Source organism: Giraffa tippelskirchi, chromosome 2 (genome assembly GCF_054371585.1).
Source record: "Giraffa tippelskirchi isolate mGirTip1 chromosome 2, T2T-mGirTip1v1.2.pri, whole genome shotgun sequence".
NCBI lineage: Eukaryota > Metazoa > Chordata > Mammalia > Artiodactyla > Giraffidae > Giraffa > Giraffa tippelskirchi.
Window position 1 is genome coordinate 18,585,927 of NC_137276.1, and position 21,501 is coordinate 18,607,427.

General features: G+C 39.1%; 1 protein-coding gene and 1 long non-coding RNA gene across 10 annotated transcripts in view; both read right to left on the reverse strand.

The window, feature by feature from the left end:
- The window catches only part of VTI1A (vesicle transport through interaction with t-SNAREs 1A), a 375,769-nt gene that overhangs the window by 352,110 nt on the left and 2,158 nt on the right, over positions 1 to 21,501 (reverse strand). For all 9 annotated transcript variants that reach the window (XR_014068505.1, XR_014068517.1, XM_081540061.1 and 6 more), the window contains exons 2-3: positions 13,791 to 13,849; positions 9,450 to 9,560 (exon numbers count right to left, since the gene is read on the reverse strand). Coding sequence is in view for 7 of the 9 variants with exons in the window: in XM_081540061.1 (XP_081396187.1) it covers positions 9,450 to 9,560; positions 13,791 to 13,849 (170 nt within the window). In the remaining 2 variants the exon portion in view is untranslated. The remainder of the gene's footprint in view (positions 1 to 9,449; positions 9,561 to 13,790; positions 13,850 to 21,501) is intronic.
- Positions 918 to 1,484, reverse strand: LOC145525940 (uncharacterized). The gene is made up of 2 exons (XR_014068520.1): positions 1,336 to 1,484; positions 918 to 1,026 (listed from the first exon to the last, which is right to left on the reverse strand). It is a non-coding gene; the product is annotated as an uncharacterized LOC145525940 (long non-coding RNA).

Consider the following 21,501-nt stretch of genomic DNA (forward strand, 5'->3'; position numbering starts at 1 on the left):
CTTAGAAAAAGAAATCTCAGCTGTACTTAATTCTAGAGTTGTAAAATTCCTGTAATGACAGATCACAACAGTATATTTTTCATACAATTGTGGCTTAAATGAGTGATATACATAAAGTATTACCTCTGGTCTGCCTATGAGTTTTAGTTCTTTACCTTCAAACACAGACGATTACAGCAAGAAAAATGATCTGACAAGTCACATTAAAATGAATTTCCAAGGAGTATTTTAATTAGAGCTATAATATTTTTGTTACCCTTTTACACAGCAATCTGCCTTCTGAGAAATGACCCTGATGAAATAATCCTGTTCCGTTCACTGCAGCACAATAAATTATGGAGGGAATGAATGAAAAATGTAAGGACTGAACAAAAGATGAACTAATATCACTGATTGAAATATTGTATGTGTGTGTGCGTTAAGTCACTCAGTCATGTCCGACTCTGTGGCTCTGTGGACTGTAGCCCACCAGGCTCCTCTGTCTATAGGATTCCCCAGGTAAGAATGCTAGAGTGGGTTGCCATGCCCTCCTCCAGGGGATCTTCCTGACCCATAAATTGAACCTAGGTCTCCTGCATTGCAGGCAGATTCTTTATTGTCTGAGCCACCAAGGAAACTCTGAGATACTATGCACCCATTAAAATGATTAAGAATTTATAGAAACAGAAACGACCACTGTCAGAATCTTGTGTTTTAAAAAAATGTGAATTAAATACTAGCATCATCATTATGTAAAATAAAGCAATGAATTATCAAAGGAGAGGGGAAGGAAAGATAAGAAGGAAACAAATAAAAATATGAATCTTTTGAGGTAATAGGGCTAAGATGTTTTTTTTGCTTCTTTCTACTCTCAATTATTTCCAGAATACTCCATAATAAACAGGTATTATTTTTATAGAGAATCTAAAAAAAATGTAATTTTAAATGGAAATCCTATTTATTAAGTACACATAGTGGAGGAAATTTTCTTGAGATCATTCTGTCCAGTTTGGCTTTCTTATGTCTATCCAGAATGCACTTATATTCCTGCAAGAAGGATAGTTGATGTCAAAATTATAACATATTACCACTGACATGATCTGAATTTCTAAAACATTTTTTTCATGGCTTTCTACAGCTTCCACAGAAAAAAACCAAAATATCTCAGGAAGTCATAAGAGCAGAAAAGATAAACAGAAGCACCAAGTTTTTGACCTTTCAACTAAAGTCAGAATTTTTAAAAAGTTCATCTCTGTCATTTATACTTCTTTAGTCTATCTCAGACTTAAAAAAAAAAAAAAAGAATACAGCTACTGGCTTCACTCATAAACTCAGATACTCAAGTTGTCCAGTCACCTGTTAAAAGAGTGAGTATAGGTAGTAGCAGTAAAAGCTTCAAGCTGTTCCACAACATCCTTTGAACCCTGACCTAAGGGACCAACTCCGATAGTCTGCAGGTAGTTGGGTTTCCAGGACCATTCAGCCTCACTGCTGCGACTGTCAATAGAAGTGCCATTCTCTGATGTAGACAGCACTGCATCTGGAGCTGGGCTAACAATCACATCACATAGCCTGCCAAACAGGAAAAGGACAGCATTCGGGCACCACTGACCTGGGATATAAGTGAACTTGATACTGGGGCTGAAAAGCTCTACTTCTAACATTCTTTTACAATCTAATCCTCCACCCCAAATCCTGTAGTCTCTGTGTAACGTCTTAAAGAAAGTTCAGCTTTGTTACAAGAAAAAAGAAATATGCAACTATACATAGCCACCACAAGATGGCGCCAGCATCGTAGTACATCATCAGATGCGAAGAGGCATTCATCATCCTTTGACACATCAGGTTCTCATCCTGATAAGTCTCTTGCTTGCTCCTTTCTCTTTCTATTTACTGGACTTGGTCAAATATTTTACGCAACGTTAAGTTTTTTATTGTTGTTTGTACAAGCTTAGGGATTTTGTTGTTGTTGTTCGTTTGATTTTATTTTCTGAAGAAGCAAACAATAATCTTAAACTTGAAAAAATCCTCAACTATATCATTTTTCCTCCTTTGAGCTGGTTCATTTTCCTGGATACGACCATGCCCTAGCTAAACCCATACCAATACTGAAGGGAGAAATCACAAGATGGCTTAAATATATGAATTCTAATCTTTTAAGTTGTTTTCAAATATATGCGTGTGTGTGTGCGCTCAGTCACTAAGTTGTATTAGACTCTTTGTGACCCCGTGGACTGTAGCCCACCAGACTCCTCTGTCCATGAGATTCCCCAGGCAAGAATACTGGAGTGGGTTGCCATTTCCTACTCCAACGGATCTTCCCGACTCAGGGATCGAACGTGCTTCTCCTGCATCTCCTGTGTTGGCAGGCGGGTTCTTGACCACTGAGCCACCTGAGAAGCCCCATAGCATGGTGGATGGAGCCCAAATGGAACACATCATGTCTCTGAGCTTAGGAGGTACACCCTGGAGGTGGGGACTGCTGAGATGGGTGAAATTTAGCAGAGTAGTGGAGAGAGGGAGCTCCAGAGATCTATAAAGGTGTCCTGTTAAGTCTTCGGCTGAAAATGAACTTGCATAAGTAGAGGCAAGAGGACTTACAGAGGACATGTATCAGGGAAACATCGGTGCAATGAACATTCTGGCGGTGACCCAAAGCAGGAGATAGAATTCTAACCAACAGAGGGTGGAACATTCACTGAACATTCCAGTCATTCAAATGGTATCCAAGAAAGGCATACCTCCAAAGTCAGGCCACTCTAGACATGTCCTAACAAAGTTAACGATAAGCCTTGAAAGGGTCTATGAGCAAATTATCAGCTTGCCCAAATAAAGGACAACATGCTCTAAAACACACACTGTCAACAGAGGTGACTTTATGCCCAGAGGCAAAAACTGGTTCTTGGGAAGATACTGTTTAGTCGGTGAGTCTCATCGGACTCTTTTGTGACCCCATGGACTGTAGCCCCTCCAGGGTCCTCTGTCCATGGAATTTTTCAGGCAAGAATACTGGAGTGGGTTGCCATTTCCTTCGCCAGGGGATCTTCCTGATCCTGGGATCAAACCCACATCTCCAGCATTGGCAAGCAGATTCTTTACCACTGAGCTACCAAGGAAGCCCACTTGGGAAGATGAAGAATTTTAAATATTACAAAGATGCATGGCCTAACAAAGGGCCATGTTACATGAACAGATGTACAGATACACAGTATATTCATGGTATTAAAATTTCCTGGGGAAGAGAGGAGCAATTAGAAAAAAGTCTTAAAAAGTTCCTTAGTAGGGTAAGAACAACAACAACAAAAAAGACTGAGAGGCACTACTCTACAGGAAAACAACAAATTGTGGGCTTTTAACAAAGAATGCTCAAACTACCGCACAATTGCACTCATCTCACATGCTAGTAAAGTAATGCTCCAAATTCTCCAAGCCAGGCTTCAGCAATACGTGAACCGTGAACTTCCAGATGTTCAAGCTGATTTTAGAAAAGGCAGAGGAACCAGAGATCAAATTGCCAATATCCGCTGGATCATTGAAAAAGCAAGAGAGCTCCAGAAAAACATCTATTTCTGCTTTATTGACTATGCCAAAGCCTTTGACTGTGTGGATCACAATAAACTGTGGAAAATTCTGAAAGAGATGGGAATACCAGACCATCTGACCTGTCTCTTTAGAAACCTGTATGCAGGTCAGGAAGCAACAGTTAGAACTGGACATGGAACAACAGACTGGTCCCAAATAGGAAAAGGAGTCCGTCAAGGCTGTATATTGTCACCCTGCTTATTTAACTTATATGCAGAGTACATCATGAGAAACGCTGGGCTGGAAGAAACACAAGCTGGAATCAAGATGGCCGGGAGAAATATCAATAACCTCAGATATGCGGATGACACCACCCTTATGGCAGAAAGTGAAGAAGAACTAAAGAGCCTCTTGATGAAGGTCAAAGAGGAGAGTGAAAAAGTTGGCTTAAAGCTCAACGTTCAGAAAACTAAGATCATGGCATCTGGCCCATCACTTCATGGGAAATAGATGGGGAAACAGTGGAAACAGTGTCAGACTTTATTTTTGGGGGCTCCAAAATCACTGCTGATGGTGATTGCAGCCATGAAATTAAAAGACGCTTACTCCTTGGAAGGAAGGTTATGGCCAACCTAGATAGCATATTTAAAAGCAGAGACATTACTTTGCCAACAAAAGTACGTCTAGTCAAGGCTATGGTTTTTCCAGTGGTCATGTATGGATGTGAGAGTTGGACGGTGAAGAAAGCTGAGCGCCGAAGAATTGATGCTTTTGAACTGTGGTGTTGGAGAAGACTCTTGAGAGTCCCTTGGACTGCAAGGAGATCCAATCAATCCATCCTAAAAGAGATCAATCCTGGGTGTTCATTGGAAGGTCTGATGTTGAAGCTGAAACTCCAATACTTTGGCCACCTCATGCGAAGGGTTGACTCATTGGAAAAGATCCTAATGCTGGGTAGGATTGGGGGCAGGAGGAGAAGGGGACGACAGAGGATGAGATGGTTGGATGGCATAACCGACTCGATGGACATGGGTTTGAGTGGACTCCGGGAGTTGGTGATGGACAGAGAGGCCTGGCGTGCTGCAATTCATGGGGTCGCAAAGAATCGGACACGACAGAGCGACTGAACTGAACTGAACAAAGATCCACAATATCAAGTACATACTAATAAAATTACTAGACATGCAAAGAAACAATGGAGCAGAACAGAAAGCCTCGAAGTTGACCTGAACTTAATTCAGCAGGCAATGAGAACTCTGCAGAATTTTGTGAAACAATGTGACATATGCAGATCAAGATGTTAGACAGATCATTCCAGAGTGGAGAGAAGGATGGTTTAGGTTGGGAGAATAGAAGAAGAAAAGGCTACTACAATCATCTAGACTGAGAAACATGAAGGCTTCCAGTGGTGGTGATGAAAGCAGGAAATACTTAAGTGGGAGGATTGTTAACTCTCAGTGACCAACTGGATGTGCAAGAAGATAAAGAGGGAAAAATTAAAGCTCACGCTGAAATGACTAGCATTGTCAAATTTAAGGTTTAAAGGACTCTGGATTAGAAGTGCCCAGTAAATAGTAAGGAATATGAATTTAGAGCTGGAGGAAGGTCTCAGTGAGAAATGCAAGAGAATATAGTTGTGGTCATTGAAGTCACAGGAGCAATAACACAAGGAGTGAGACAGTACAGTAAGTGGGAAAGAAGCCTGAAGAATCCAGGCAGCTGAAGGATGGGCAGAGGAGGAAGAAGGGCCAGAAAAAAGAAAGGAAGTAGGCAATGGGGTTGAAGAAAAAAGTGTTGAGTTGTCCTCCGCCTTTCCCCACTGGCACAGATGTTCCCCCAAGGTCTCGATATTACAAGGGCAATGAGAGAACTTCTTCATTTGCAATACACATTGCAAATAAAAGATGAAGGACCATCTCTACTACTTTTTCTTGGGATTCAATACTTCTAGACATATCAGTATAACAAAGTAATCCAACATCTTTAAGAAGATATTTTTCACTCCATTAAAAAATAAAATAATTAAATGAAGAAAAGAAAATAAGAGTCAAAAGGGAATTATGTGAATATTTTCTACATTCTATTCAGATACCTCATGTGACAAAATATGGTAAAACAGGAAGCAAAGGACCACTTACTTCTTAAAGCCCTAGAATCACTTCCAATCAAGACGGAGGAAAAGCCAAGGTCTTTACTATGCCTACAATGCCCTTACTGATCATTCTTCTGTCTCCCTCTGTAACAACATGTACCTCTCTCTCTGCCCCGCTCAACCAGAGAACACCCAAGCAAAAACAGTCACGACGACTCTGCTAGTCACTATCAATTTACTCACCTTATTTATAGAATTTATCACTATCTGAAATTAAGATATATGCATTTACTTGCTTCTTATCATCCCCATTACAATATAAAATCCATAAGAGCAAGAACTTGATCTCTTAATCATGGCTTTTTTTCCAGCACCCAGGACACTGCCTGATTACTACAGAGCTCAAGAAAGATCTCTTGAGGACTTCCCAGTGGTCCAGCAGGTTAAGAACCTACCTGCCAATGCAGGGGATGTGGGTTTGAACCCTGGTCCAAGAAGATTCCACATGCAGTGGGGCAACTAAGCCCGTGTGCCACAACTACTGAGCCTGTGCTCTAGAGCCTGCAAACCACAACTACTGACCCCTTGTGCTGCCAACTCCAGAGCCTGCACATCTAGAGGCTGCACTCTGCAACAAAAAAAGCCACTGCAATGAGAAGCCCATGCACCACAACTAGAGAGTAGCCCTCACTCGCCGCAACTAGAGAAAGCCAGTGCAGCAACAAAGACCCAACACAGCCAAAAATAAAGAAAAAAAAGATTTGTTGAATGGAATCCATAATCAAGTTGAACCTCTTTGTTCTATCGTGTGTAAACTGGGGATAGTAATCCACGGCTATTCTGTCTACTCTTTATACAATGAAATGAATAAGGCATGGTAAAGCACTTTATAAACTGTGAATCACATACAAGGCGGTGATGGTGGTGGTGGTGGTGAAGGATGTTTCCTGACACAGTAGAAGAGAACTGTGTAGCAAATATACAAATAAACACAAGAATCTTAATGATCGCCCAGAGAATAAATGTTTAGTTCATAGTTAGTTGCTCATTCCATTTTTCTTTATAACAGAAAATACAGCTGAGGAACGTTTACCTAACTATGTGATATCCAAATAACTGAAGGACTCTACTGAAGATTACAGTCGTTAGGAAAGAAATTCTTAACACTGAGTTAGCTGACTTAGAAGCCATAAAAGCAACTTCTGAAAAAAAAAATTAAGAAGAAAAAATTAAAACTAAATTTAGTGTTGCAGTGCAGTGAAGTCGCTCAGTCGTGTCTGACTCTTTGCGATCCCATGGACTGTAGCCCACCAGGCTCCTCCATCCATGGGATTTTCCAGGCAAGAGTACTGGAGTGGGTTGCCATTTCCTTCTCCAAATTTAGTGTCATGGGTTGAATCATGTCCCCCCATTTCATGTGTTGAAGTCTAACCCTTAACACTTCAGAATGTGACTGTACATGGAGATGGGGTCTTTAATGAGTCAAATGAAATAAAATGAGGTCATTAGGGTGAGCCTTAATCTAACGCAACTGGTTTCTGTATGAGAAGAAGAAATTAGAACATAAATACATACAGACTGTGAAGACACAGGGAGAAGACAGCTATCCACAAGCTACAGAGAGGGGCCTCATAAGAAACAAACCCTTACAACAACTTGATTTTGGACTTCTAGACTCCAGAACTTCAAGAAGATACATTTTTGTTGTTTAAGTCACCCAGTCTGGGGTACACTATATGGCAATGCTAGCAGACTAATATGCTTAGTTGTTTTACAAACCAAGGGAAGAAAATCTTTCGAAGAGCACTTCATAAAGATGAGGCAAGCAAACTAAAATAATCCTTATACATATTTACTTTACTTTCATCATTTATATTAAAACTAACTTTAATTAGAACTAAGTACAATTTTAAGTTACCAAATTCTTAAATCAATCCAATTTTCTCATCTCTCTCATTCTTGCTAAGGGAACCTGTCTCTTACAAGCAGTTAGGGAAGGTTTTATCTAGTACAAAGTGCAAAAGCGAGGTGGTTACATTTCTTTTCTGAATTTAGGCCTATTGTGGATTCCGATTTTTCTTTTTAATTAATGGGAGTGCAACTTAAAAAGTAGTTGCATCAGAGTCATTGACATACCCTGACTCAGCTTCTCAGGAAGCTACCCATGACAATGTAAAACAAATATGCAAAACTGCAAGTCACCCTACTTCCAGACTCTGGGTGAAATTCTTATAAGACTCAGTACCACTGGTCTTATAGTGGAAGGGTACACTGTGATCTAGGAGATGTGTCTTCCAAAAGCTATGGTGGAAACAGAGGCAGAATGGTCCTTATCAATTCTCAACTTTCTTTATAAATTTGAACCCCAGGGTCAGAAATACAGTCGGTTTACGTGCCCACACCTGACTCCTGTTGCTCACAGTATGGTAAGCTCAGATCTTTCTTCATCTAAACATTTTTTAATTTTAATTTTTAATTGTGGTAAAATACATATAATATAAAATTTACCATTTTCACCAATGTTAAGTGTATAGTTCAATGTGGTGAAATACATTCACATGGCTGAGCAACCAATTTCTACAGCTCTTCATGCCACAAAACTGAAATTCTACAGCCGTGAAACAGTAGCTGCCTGGTTCCCCTTCCCTCAGTCCTTGGCAACCACCAATCTACTTTCTACTTTAACTGCCTCATATAAGTGGAAACGAAGTATTTGTCTTTTGTGACTGGCTTATTTCGCTTAGCATAATGTTCTCAGTCATCCATGCCATAACATACGTCAGAACATCCTGCGTTTTCAAGGCTGCATTAATAGTGCATTGTGTGCACACACCACATTGTGTTCATCCACTCACCTGTTAAGGCACACTATGGGGCTTCCCTGGTGGCTCAGAGGGTAAAGCGTCTGCCTGCAATGCGGGAGGCCTGGGTTCAATTCCTGGGTCGGGAAGATCCCCTGGAGAAGGAAATGGCACCCTCCTCCAGTACCTTGCCTGGAAAATCCCATGGATGGAGAAGCCTGATAGGCTACAGTCCACGGGGTTGCAAAGAGTCCGACACGACTGAGCGACTTCACTTCTTTCTTTCCTTTTGGGTTGCTTCCATCTTTGGGTATTGCCACAATAATACATATCTCTTCAAGATCCTGCTTTCAATTTTCTGGAGTATATATCCAAAAGTGGAATTGCTCACATGTATCTTCTCTGCTCCTATTGCCTTCTAATTACTAACAATTTTAATGTCAATATCTTTAAATTTATATTCTTAAATTTGCTAATAGTGGATGGAGTTGAAAGTCAGATATATAGGAAGAGAAAGCTAAATATTCTCATAAGACACTCAATACAAAAAACCCCTTATATAAATTATTAATTGAGCTCCTGGAGGGGAGAAGTGTAATGTATCCTTTTAAAACTCTGGTAATAAAGGCTATGAAGCCTATCTCAGAAAAACATACATATAGAAACACACATCCAAATATACTGATATAATTTCAGGACATTCACAAGTCCCTGAAGTCCATCCATGAACAATGCAGCTTAAAACCTGCAAACTCTGAAAGGCCCCAAATTGGATTTCAAAATTCTAATAAATGCTAAATATCAATAAATACCATCCAAACTCAAAAACCACATGACTTGGGTCTACTTTGTGAATCAGGAGTCCAGCATACCTTCAAGTCCATCATTAGCCAGCTCTACAAGCAAAACAATGGAAGCTGTTGCATATCTTTGGCACAAGCTCCTAAAGACGACACACTTAATGCTGACTAAGGTGTGTGGGGGAAGCAATAAAAAAAGATGTGACAATCACTGCAAAGATCGGCAAGTATAATAAAGTATTGAATATGACTCACAAAATCAGTCTCAAGTTTTCCCATTTCTTGCTTGTAGCTTCTCATCCTGTTGCTGTACATGCCTCGACTTTGGGGTGGTATCTCTCGGACTTCCAAATCCATCTGTTCCAGCTGGAAGGGTGAGAGAAAACCATGGTTTAAACCATCTGCTTACCCTTCACGTTGACTAGATGTTGAGAGCTGAAAGGATTTAATTCCAATGCCTCATTTTACAACTTAAGGAACCAGGCCCAGGGAGCAAACTGCCTGTGGTCAAGAGAATACTGGGACCACTTTTGTGGTCCATTTTTGTTAAGGTCAATAAACAGTTACTGAGGGCTCGCCAGGTGACACACGGAGTGCTGAAGTGTTTTTACTCTGTCAAGAATTTTTAAAACCATGTGCATTAAGCCAAACATCCTCTGTGATAATGATTTTACTGTCTGTGGTGTATCCTATCATCTAACCCAAACTGGCTTGGTCTTCTGACCTCAAACCACTAGGACTATGAGAAGATACACCAAACCATAATTTCTACAGTTACTCTATGAAATATCAGCCCAGTCTCAGTTATTTGGGGAAAATTCTCCTGGAAAGTCTTTTCTGATTAGGAAATACATATGCCAACCAATATTTGATCGTGACCTCCAACCTCATACTTTATAACCAGGTGGATATGGAGCTAAATAGATATAGTAACATATTAAACTGCACAAAGCTCAATGACATCACAGCAGGGCACTTTATAACAACCTGGATACAACATGTGAGCATTTCATGAGAGGCAATATTGAGATAGTATGATGGTTAAGAAAACAGGCTTTCAAGTCAAGACACCTGCGTTCACATCATAGGCTCTGCTGCTTACTAGTCATGCAAGCTTGGACAGGCTTCTTAACTTCTCTGGGTCTCACTTGTCTCATTTCGAAAAAATAGTATGTCTTGCTACAAGCAAGAAATGGGAAAACTTGAGACTTATTTCGTGAGTCATATTCGATACTTTATACTTAATAGTTTGTAAGAACTATAAAGATTAAACAGGGTATTTCTTATAATGTGCTTAGAAAAGTATCTTTTACTTGGTAATTACTCAACTAATGTGAATAACAGGAATGGTGATTACCGATGATGAAGTAGAAAGACAGCAAGCATGATGTAAAGTATCAAAGACAGCTTATTTATACTTGGCATTAAAAAATAAAAACCAACAACTACAAATTGGCTCAGGCCATGTCTAACAAACTCACATCCAAAAATGTTGTCAGATATTTTGCCTCTTAAAGCAAATAGCCCTAATAAATCACTTCCATAAACACTACACACTTGGCACTAATACAACTCTTACTTGTCTGATGTTAAGAGTCTGAGTAAAAATAGTAGAACTCAGATAAACAAAATAAAAAAATAAAAAATGTTTCAATTCACAGTCTTTAATTTTTATAAAGGAAAAAAGTTTTAATTAGCCTTGATTTAAGCAGTAACCATTTAAATTATTGCCATGTCTCAGCATAAATATGAAGCACCAATAAATCAGTTACTCAGCAACGCAATTATTTAGAGCACTTCTCTGAAATCACCGTTAAGAACTGAGTTCCAGAAAGGTTGAGCAGGATCATCCAGACAAATAACTGCAAAAGCACATGTAAGAGAAAATCTGAGTGTTAACTACATTTTTGTTTCAGGCATTTTATAAGGACATTCTAACTAAAAGTAGGTAAGACAAGGAAAAAGGAAACACACGACAAACACTTGAGATGAAACCAGAAACAAGGGTAATCCTACTGGTTTTATATTTGTCACAACATTCATATGGCCAATGTCAAGCGGGAGACATGGTAATTACGAGACATGCAGTGTCCAAGAGACTAATACAAATTGTTCAACAGAAATAAAACTAATCTTAACAAGTAAAATCATAATAAAGTTCTTTTCCTAGGGTCCTCATCAAAAATACAGTATATAATGATCTGTGTCCTCAACAAGGATGCCATCAGAATTAAGTCAGCTGCCTAGACATTTTAAACAAATAGAAACACATATCTAAGACAAAACTCTTCATATTAGTAACAACTGGAGATAACCATAAGCTCCACAGGGGTATAACCACGTTTTACAGTTCTTGGTATAGTGAAACTGTGGTTATTAGGAAAAGAAGCTTTCTAACATCATCATGTAAATCAATGTCTCCAAAAGAAGGCAAACCAATGAACCGAAACATAGATTTTGATGGCAAAGACAAACAAATACCCCGCTACCGAGAACTTAACAACAAGCTAAGAAGTTAACCCAAGATCCAAAGAATTGACCAGTTGTACTTCCCTGGTGGCTCAGTGGTAAAGAATCTGCTTGCAATGCAGGAGATCCAGGTTCAATCCCTGGGTTGGGCAGATCCCCTGGAGAAGGTCAAGGCTAACCACTCCAGTATCCTGGCTTGGAGAATTCCAGGGACTGTATAGTCTGTGGGGTTGCAAAGAGTCAGACACGACTAAGTGACTTTCACTTTCACTTTTACAGGGTATGGAATGCATAGGCATTCTGACAGCTAGAAAAAAATCAGGAATGGGCAAGATGGAGCAGCAGCTCTGCAACTTGCTGCCTGAGCACAATCATAGACACGAAAGGAAGCGTCTGCATTGTAATGGGGAGCTACAATCACCTACTCCTCAGAACCCCCCACCCGACTTGAGCAGCAGGCCTGCTGTGTATGGCCCCACTACTCAGGCAAATTAGCTTGGAGTGCCACCCCTTCGAGTCCTTTGGAGTCATTCATTGTGCCTCAAGACAACGTAAGAGTGTTCCATAGAAAAATATTGCTGTTGTCAATGTTTAGTCGCTCAGTTGTGTCCAACTCTTTTGCAACCCCATGGACTGTAGTCTGCCAGGCTCCTCTGTCCATGGGATTCTCCAGGCAAGAATACTGGAGTGGGTTGCCATTTCCTTCTCTAGAGGATCTTCCCGACCCAGGGATCAAACCCGCGTCTCATGCACTGCATTGTATTACAGGCGGATTCTTTACTGCTGAGCCACCAGAGAAGCTCAGTAAAAAAATATTGGGTTGGCCTAAAACATTCATTCAGGTTTTTCTGTAACATCTTATGAAAATACCTGAATGAATTTTTTGGCCAAACCAATAATAACCAAAAAAAGATCCATAACTGGAGAATTTTGTTTAAGCTACAGTCTTCCAAACTTGTTTGAAAAGGCAATACCACTTAACAGAAACTCACATTGGGAAACTGTAGTAACTATATCAGTACTGAAGGGACACCAAGTGGTACCCTCTAGTATGGAGAAAAGCAACACCCTCATTTAGGACCACAATGCAGGAACAAAACAAATCATATTTGCAATACCAGTCTTTGAAACCTCAAATTAGGACACAATATATTTCAATACTTTTTGTTCCTCGATTTGAGAATTTATTAGTATCAAAAAGTAGTGGGTAAGTTAAAGCTCTGGGTTTAGCATACCTAAGTCCAAATCCTTACAGAAGCACTAACTGGGTGTGGGATCACAGACAAGTTAATCAATCTTTCTAAGCCTCAGTTTTCCCATCTACAAAATGGGAGTAATGATGCTCCTCTGTGTATCTCTCACACTTCTACACGTCTTGCTGCAACACTAAGAATGCAAGGCCCTGATCACTCTTTTCCCAGGAAGGGAGGAATCTGGGGAGTAGGAAAACAATGTGTGTCTTGGGGCAAAGACCAAGCTTGCTTACAGGCTGCTATAAAGCAGTATCCTTCCCAGGCCCTGCGTTTCTCTCCTATAAGATAATCCACTGATGTGTAGGCATTTTTCTAGGCAAACATGCATCAGCCCCTTGGCAACTAGGGCTCAGGGAACTGACACAAGCCTGCTGAAATTTTGGCAGCAACTTTTGCTGTGAGTAATAAAAGCCTTTTGTCTCTGATGTAGGAATCTAATGTCTTCAATCAGCATCCTTGAGGTTGTGGTAAGCTCACTTGTGAGTAGGCAAGTAGGGAAAATCTCGATCCTTAACAGTTGTTGACAAACAGTCCCTGTCTCACAGAGATTTTGTGAAAATTAAATAATATAAAGCAAATAACATGCTTAACCCATGTCTGGTACCTAATACACCTTTAACCAGGGTTAGCTATTTATAGCTATTATGAAAGGTATTATGAAGTAATAAAAATTCGAAGCAGGCATTTAATGAATCTACTTTACTAAGAGGAATAGAATCCCAAGAAGCTATTAAATTCTCTTCAATGTAGACACTGATGAATTCTTTATCATGTATGCTTCACATTTCTAGAATGAATAAATGAGGCTTAGAGGACGGCATCAGTTTAAATGGCTCTGCTTGTGTTTTAAATATATTACTAAGTCTGTACGTACCAGTTCTTTCGCTTCTTCGAGCTGTTTCTCCACATTTGCAACCATCTGCTTCTTCTCATCTGAAACAAACAATAATATCAAGGAATTGCTAAGGTTACAGATAAACTTAATATTTAAAAACTTCTAATTTTATATATCTGTTTTTTCCTTTCTGATCAACCAGAGTAAAAAATTAGCATATCAGGCAAATAGCCATATCCTTCTTTGGGGGGTCAGGAAACACTGTGACACAATGATTCTAAGCAATCTGGAAATACACAATCCTGTAGAGTACTGAAGAGATGCTGTCACACTTTTTAAGAAAAACCAAAAATTATTCTGCTCTTTAGAAGAGACTGTGTCAACAACAGATTTAGAGGTGGCATGAGGAATCTGCAAACTCATGAATTTAATAAATTGGGGATAATGTACTCATGAGTACAACTTAAAAATCACAAATTAAAAAATATCTGAAGTCAGAACTACTGATTCTAAACCCCAAACCATCATCTACTCATGGTTATGGGATCTCGGGTAAGAAAGAGTTTTTAGCTGAGACTTGGTATATACTCTCTAAACTGGAAATTAAAAACATTTACTGGACTCTTTTTAGCTCAAATAAGTTGATGCAAGAGGAATTACTTCTAATTTGTGCAGTGCTAAATATCAACATGTGATTTCTTCAAACTGTGCCACAATCAAGCTATAACCCAACCACAACTCTCCATTTTAGGAGAGACATGTTCTACCAGACACTTTTAGAAAACTTATCCTTACCCCCATTCCCAGTCTATCAGTCCATTTATTTCTCCCCAGAAATCACCAGCTTTTTGAAGTTTTTTCTAACCCAACAGAAGAATTAACTACTTGCTCTTACAGAAAATTCCTAGATCTCTTACATAATCCTCATGATTTATCTCTCACACTCACAGGTCTGATTTATCTTCTACCTTGGAGGCTCTGGGAAGACAGGAACCATGTCCTAGTTCTACAGTCTAGCCCTGAGCCTGATGTATAATCAGTTCTCAAAACATGGTAGTAAAATTAATAAATAGTGCAGTGAGTACAAGAATTTACAAAAGAAGCTATGCTACCAACCATGCTGGTTTCACTTTCACCATACCTGCCCTCTTCCCCCATTTAATCTTCCAGAAATGTGGCTCTGGTTGAATCATTTGAGCCTGGAAGTCAAGGCTCTCCGCATTCCAGACCCAAGCAACTTTTCCAACTGTATTTCCAACTACTAGCTCTCTAGTATGTGCTCTGCATGCTATCCATTACTATTCAAGAACAATTTTATTCCCTGACCTAAGTCTTTGTTCAAGGTACTATTTAGGTTCTTTGGCTGAATATAACGGAACTGATTCTGGCTGATTTAAGCCAAAGAAAGAATTTATTAGAATAATTCAGGGTGGCTCACAGGGTCTCATCACATCATGGCAAATAGAGGGGGGGAAAGTGGAAGCAGTGACAGATTTTCTTTTCTTGGGCTCCAAAATCACTGCAGATGGTGGCTGCAGTCATGTAATTAAAAGATGCTTGCTCTTCGGAAGAAAAGCTATGACAAACTTAGCATATTAAAAAGCAGAGACATCACTTTGTCAACAAAGGACCATATAGTTAAAGCTATGGTTTTTCCAGCAATCATGTATGGATGTGAGAGTTGGACCACAAAGAAGGCAGAGTGCCGAAGAACTGATGCTTTTGAATTGTGGTGCTGGAGAAGACTCTTGAGAGTCCCTTGGACTGCAAGGAGATCAAACCAGTCAAACCTAAAGGAAATAAACTCTGAATATTCATCGGAAAGACTGCTGCTAAAGCTGAAGCTCCAACACTTGGGCCACCTGATGCAAACAGCCGACTCATCAGAAAAGACCCTGACGTTGAGAAAGATTGAAGGCAAAAGGAGAAGGGAGCAGCAGAGGATGAGATGGTTAGAGAGCATCACCAACTCAATGGACATGCATTTGAGCAAACCTGGGGAGACAGTGGAGGATAGAAGAGCATGGCATGTTGCAGTCCATTGGGTTGCAAATAGACACGAAATAGCAACTGAATAAAAAGAACAAAGAATCAATGGAAAAGGTGAGTTCCCAAGCTCAGGGAGGACAGTACCACGGTGGCTCAGGGAACCAAGGGAGCAGGAATTTACTGACAGTCTCTGCAGAAGCAGAGTCCAAATTCCAATTTCTGGTGAAAATTCACTGACTGTCCTCCCTTGAGTAAGGTATTTTCTTCTTGACCTGGACAGGGCATGACAGCCTGTCAGTTCCACCAAGACTGGGTTTAGAGAATTTCTCAAAGGAAAATTGAGGACATGCTCTCAGAAGATAGAACAGAGAATTCTGGGCCTTCTGAAGCAGCAGATGCCCACTGCATCCACTTACTGCAACTCACTTAGTCTTTCCCCTTTTCCATCTTGCTAAATCCCACTACCCTTCCAGGTGACCTCCCAGGACATGATCTTATCTCCTCTGAATTCCCAGACCTCCGTGCTCTGCTCTAGCATCCATGATGGTCATTAGCAATTGGTTCCCTTCAGCCTCATTTCCAGCTCCTTGAAGGCAGGGACCACTCTCGACACATCTTTGTCCTAATTCTGTGTTTAGCACAGAGAGTTGTACATGGTAGTCGTTCACTGTGTGTTTACTGAATGAATCCATGAAGCTTAGAATTCAGGAACATATTTGTTACTCACAGAGAATAAGAAAAATTGTAAAAGGTCATCACATAGTCCAGTAGTTTTTACAGATGGCTGCTCTATTTCACATTCAGTGCTCTCATTTAATTTAGTTTATGTTTTCCAACTTCTCCATCTCATTTTTTGTTGTTCTTTCTCAAGCCTTTATCAAACGTAATAGAAAAGCTTTTGTATACATACATATATATATAGTACATATAATATATATTTTAGAAACCTTATGAATGTTTGTCTAGCTAAAAAATTTATGACATTTTGGTTCCACTTGTTCGACCAAGTATGAATAGGATGCTAGATTTCTAATTTATATTCACCCAAAACTTTGATATAGTTCCATTTATTTTGGCATCTAGTATTACTGCTGTAAGTGTAGGAAGTTTATTATCTCAGTGGTTTTTAAAAAATTTTTGAATGAGGCTTGAAACTTCTAACCCAATTCTGAGAATATAAAGAAATGTTATGTTGTAAAAAAAAACAACAAACAAACAGGAAACTGACATGCAATATAGTATTATTAACTAAAGTACAGATTCTGTTAAATTTCACACACACAAAGAAAACAACGGAAGAAAGAAAGAAAAATTGTATCAGTGAGGACTGGGGCAAATCTTCCTATGTAGAATGGCAAGTTTCCCTTTAGGAAAGAATTAAGATTAATTAATTAACTAATTAATTAAGAATTAAGAATGAGTTTGTCTTATAATTAAGACAAACCCATTCTAGAATGATTTGTGTGAATAAAGGACTGGAGTTGAAGACATTAATATAATTCATGCTTAGCTTACTATAAATGTAGATGGCCTCATACACAAAACTTTATCAGTATGTATATATACATGAGTTAGCAAACACACATTTTTCCTTGCTGTGTCAGCTAAAAGGGTCCAGAAGTAATAAAACCTCAGTACCGATGTGTGCACCTAGTGTCCAGATCTTGGTTTCTAACACCATTTTTCAATAAAAGGAAATAGGACTCCTTGGAGAAATAGCTGCTGATTCAAGGACTGGTATAGGAAAAATGCAGGATGATTCTGGAGTATCTTACAATATCAGAAAGTATGAAAATGCTAATAAGGGGGAAAAAAAAAAACCCACTGATGGGCATATATCAAAATGACACAAAAGCTGGCTGGAAGGAATTCCAATGGTCAAAGCTGGAATAATCTGAGCAGCAAAATAAAGTGGTATTGGAATACAACACAAAGTATAAATGAGTCTGTGCATATAAATGACTGGATTAACAAGTGGAGGAGAATAGACAAATCTCTCTAGAAGAATCATATAGAAGAATTCCAAATAATTTACATAAATCCTCAGCTTTCAAGGGGATGAAGCATGATCCCCTACTTCTTAAGTGTGGACTATGCATATGATTTCCTTCTAAGAATATGGAAAAGAAGGAAAAGAGTAACTTTACAGTAGAGAAACCTGACAAATACTACCTTAGCCAGGCGGTCAAAGTTAATATCAAGACTGCTAAGTTACCTTACAGTGTGAATTCTTGGCATGATGTGATGAAAATGGTGGTTTACCTCTGTGGTCTTCCTCTCAAAAACTTATAACCCTAGTCTGATGATGAGAAAAACATCTGGCAAATCCCAACTGAGGAACATTCTATAAAGCAGTTGGTCAGTACTCCTCTAAACTGTAAAGTCATCAAAAACAAAGAAAGGGCTGTGAAACTGTCACAACTAAGAGGAACCTGAGGAGTCATGACTACTACAAATGATTTGCAGTACCTTGGACTGGACCCTAGAATAGTAAAAAGACACTAGATAAAAAAAAACTAAGGAAATCTGGATAAAGTATGGACTTCAGTTAATAATAAGTAGCAACATAGGTTCACTGGCTGCAAGAAATGTATCATATTAATATAAGAAGTTAACAATAGAGGAAACTGAGCATGGACTACACAGGAATTCTCTGTATTATTTTTGTGATTTCTCTGTAAATCTAAACCTGTTCTAAAATTAAATATTTTTTAAAAAATCAATGAAGCTATTACTTGCCATGCATGTGTGCATGCATGCTCAGTTGCTTCAGCCATGTTCAACTCTTTGTGATCCCATTGACTGTAGCCCACCAGGGTCCTCTGTCCATGGGATTCTCCTGGCAAGAATACTGGAGTGGGTTGCCATTTGCTCCTCCAGGGTATCTTTCCAACCCAGGGATCGAACCTGCGTCTCCTATATCTCCTGCATCACAGGTGCATTCTTTACCCACTGAGCCACCTGGGTAGCCCAAGGCTATTACTCAGGTTAACTAAATTATTTAAGGGATTAGAATGTGGGTATGCATGAGTGTGCCTAACTCAAGTCCTACCCATCCTACTTCAACTCACTCTGCACCTGAGTTCCTGAATTAGGTCTGGAACCATCTCTTCAACTCTAATTTTGTAGAACAAAAATATAATGCATGCAAGTCACAGAACAGAATTTTAAATTTTCTAGTAGCCAGATTTCAAAAAGTTAAAAAAAAAAAAACAGGAGAAATTCATTTTAATATTTTTTAATTTTAATAATATTAAAAACATTGTCATTTCACTACAGGGCAACAGCTACATTTCAAGTGCTCAACAGTTACACATCAACATTACAGCTCCAGAACCACACGTATGTTAAGCAAACCACAGTATTCATAAATAAAAGCAGACTTTTCTGACTTCTCTTATTATTGTAATAAAATCACTTTGCAAAGGCAAGAGAGAATCATGGATGAATGTCACAGCTTCTTCCACACATGGCCATGTCTAGACAGTGTCCAAAAGCCTCTAGGGATGGGGCATAATCAATTAGCTAGAATGAAGCATTTCCTTCCAGAAAAGACACTCATCTCACCCCACCACTTCCACTTCTCTCCCTGACTTCCTCCCTGGTATCCTGAGTTCAGAGTCCAATTCCAAGTTTGTATCCCAAAGTGCCCATCACATATCTCCCTTCAAACGCAGGTGCTCATCAAGAGAGGTTCACTCTAGTCTAGCAGAGAAAGGAAACAAAATTGAGGTCCAATGTTTCTTTAAGAGTTCAACTAATATCACAAAGTCTGAGAAGCTAGGTGCTGACTAACCCTACAGCTGTTGTCTTCACCACTGCAGTATCACTAGTTGCTAATTTATCATGCACTCTCTTTAGGGAGGAAAAATTGTGCTAGGGTATTATATGCTTTCCCCTTCAAGAATCACAACTAGGTTGTGGCAATGGAGCTTGTGTAACTCAATGAAGTTATGAGCCATGCCATGCAGAGCCACGCAAGATGGATGGGTCATAGCAAAGAACTGTGACAAAACACGGTCCACTGGAGGAGGAAATGGCAACCCATTCCGGTATTCTTGCCTCAAGAATCCCCTGAACAGTATGAAAAGGCAAAAAGATATGACACTGGAAAACAGGCCCTCCAGATTGGAAGATTCAGCATGCTACCGGGGAAGACCGGAGGGCAACTACTAATAGTTATGAGACGGTTAGACAGTATCACCAACTCAATGAGCAAACTCTGGGTGAAAGTGGAGAACAGAGGAGCCTGGTGTGCTGCAGTTCATGGGTTGCAAAGAGTAGCAACTCAGCAACTGAACAACAACAAAATCATATGCTTTATTTCAACTGACTTTTACAACATTGTAAGGGTGAAACTATTATATACACACCCCGCCCCCAACACACACACACACACACACACACTGAATTTTCCAGGTGGAGGAGGCAGACTTAGACAGGCCAAGCAATATGCCCAAGTTGCACATCTAATAAGCAGCAGAGCTGGGATTCTAAACAGATCTGATGCCACACGTGAACTGTAACCAAGTTACCATAATGCCTTTCTTGGTATTTCTAACTACAGCTACAAAATGATAGGCTTCGCAACAGACCATTTTTCTTCCTGTACATGGTGAGGTAAGCAACTAACTGCAAAGGAACCTTTAGTTTAAGATCCTTCAGGAAGCCTGCCTGATGTCATGGAATTCTCACCTCTATAAAGTATCTCCCCCACTTATGACTCATCATCAGAGAAAGAGGAACGTCACAATTAGTATTAGTGATGGTTTCCACTCATCTATTTTCCTGACTTTATTACAGAACATAAATCATTAAAATCAAAGCTCAAATATAGTGCCATAAGAATATTACTTAAGAAGAGACTGATCTACCTTTTGGTCCAATTACTAATGCTACTTAAAATCCAAACACTTAAGTTTAAGAAGAAAGGTTTTATTATTATTATTATTATATTATTTAAAATGTATCACAGAGTAATCAAATTTCTTTTTGAAGTTTTAAAATATTTAATCTTTTCTATTCTCTTGGAAGTAACACTTTAACACATTCTACATGCACAGCAGAGAATGAAGTTAGTTGCAATCAATCCAATTTACTCTAATTCCATTTCAGTAAGTTAATATTTCAGGGACTAAACTGCTTTGGCTGAAAATTTTACTCCAATTTCTAACCTTCTTAACTCGAGTAATTTCTGGGTCAACCACCAATGACGCCAGGAAGAGATTATAATTATTTTTAATCATACTAGTTTTGCATGGTTGCACATAATCAATTTCTGTTGTCCACAGATATACATCTGAAATGCATAACTACAAAGATATATTTTTCATCTTTCTCTATTTATCAACTAGAAACAGATTATAAAATGAGCAAGTACAAATAATTATTAAGAGGGAAGCCACAGTATTTTTAAGAATCACTAGCATTTAGTTATTCAAGTTAGGAAGCATTTTTCCAGTGCCAGCTGTAGTCTCCTTTCAATTCTCATGAAGCTGCTTCTTTGGACCTTACTACATTGTAGCTGTAGATATTGGAGGTCTTTATTTTTAAGTAACTTAATTCAAAGGTTTCTTTCTATGTGGTAAGAATGGTCACATTAAAATATAAAGGTAAGAAAAAAAAAACAATTGTAACAAATCTATTTTCTTGGAATTGGCTGTTACAATTCTGTACCCAGGAACGACTTTGTTACTTTATAGCATAGCTTCTCAATACCAAAGCTATTAGCACAAACAAAAAATGTTTCCTCAGCTATAAC